This window comes from Oryx dammah, unplaced genomic scaffold, assembly GCF_014754425.2.
Source record: "Oryx dammah isolate SB20612 unplaced genomic scaffold, SCBI_Odam_1.1 HiC_scaffold_9465, whole genome shotgun sequence".
Classification (NCBI taxonomy): Eukaryota; Metazoa; Chordata; class Mammalia; order Artiodactyla; family Bovidae; genus Oryx; species Oryx dammah.
The window spans coordinates 1-1,204 of record NW_024078974.1 but is presented as its reverse complement, the minus strand read 5'-3'; the positions used below and the strand labels follow the sequence as shown (position 1 = coordinate 1,204).

Below are 1,204 nucleotides of genomic sequence, written 5' to 3'. Positions count from 1 at the left end.
AGACATTTTCTTGTGTAAATTCTGCAACTTTAAAGGGCTTGCTATGGAGTCGGGAACCGCGCCCGCTGCCGCCGGCCGCGCGGCCGGACGAGGGGACGATGGAGCTGGAGCCCGAGCTGCTGCTGCAGGAGGCCCGCGAGAGCGTGGAGGCGGCGCAGAGCTACCGCCGGGAGCTGAGCCAGAGGCTGCAGGGTCTGCGGGAGGCGCGGAGGCAGATCAAGGAGAGTGCATCCCAGACGAGAGATGTCCTCAAACAGCATTTTAATGATTTAAAAGGAACGCTTACAAAGCTCCTGGATGAGCGATTGGTGACCCTCTTGCAAGAGGTGGACACCATTGAACAGGAGACCATCAAACCACTAGATGACTGCCAGAAGCTGATAGAACACGGAGTTAACACCGCAGAGGACTTAGCCCAAGAAGGTGAGCTCGCCATTCAGGGAGGTGTAGGAGAACAGAATGAAAAGCTCTGGAGCTTTACCAAGAAAGCCTCACACATCCAGCTGGACAGCCTACCAGAAGTGCCTTTACTGGTCGACGTGCCTTGCTTATCTGCTCAATTGGATGACTCAATTCTTAACATAGTGAAAGACCATATTTTTAAACATGGAACAGTAGCATCTCGCCCACCGGTACAGATAGAAGAACTGATAGAGAAACCTGGAGGCATCATCGTACGCTGGTGTAAGGTGGATGACGACTTTACTGCCCAAGATTACAGGCTCCAGTTCCGTAAATGTACTTCCAATCATTTTGAGGATGTATACGTAGGCTCTGAAACGGAATTCATTGTATTGCACATAGACCCCAACGTTGATTATCAGTTCAGAGTCTGCGCCCGAGGAGACGGCCGACAGGAGTGGAGTCCGTGGAGTGTCCCCCAGATTGGTCATTCCACGCTGGTGCCGCATGAGTGGACAGCTGGCTTTGAGGGGTACAGCCTGAGCAGTCGGAGAAACATAGCGCTTCGTAACGATGCCGAGTCGTCCGGTGTTCTCTACTCCAGCGCCCCCACTTACTTCTGTGGGCAGACGTTAACATTCAGAGTTGAAACTGTGGGACAACCAGACAGAAGAGACAGTATAGGAGTGTGTGCAGAAAAACAGAATGGATATGACTCCCTGCAGCGGGATCAAGCAGTATGCATTAGTACAAATGGTGCAGTTTTTGTAAATGGAAAAGAAATGACTAATCAGTTGCCCGC

At 51.7% G+C, this 1,204-nt stretch overlaps 1 protein-coding gene across 1 annotated transcript; it reads left to right on the top strand.

Moving 5' to 3' along the window:
- Nucleotides 1-51: 51 nt before the first annotated feature.
- LOC120860125 (cytokine receptor-like factor 3) lies at nucleotides 52-1,198 on the top strand (the record flags this gene model as incomplete). Its single annotated transcript, XM_040235938.1, has 1 exon — nucleotides 52-1,198. A coding segment is annotated over exon 1 (1,100 nt), but the record flags the coding sequence as incomplete, so codon positions are not given.
- Nucleotides 1,199-1,204: the final 6 nt, after the last annotated feature.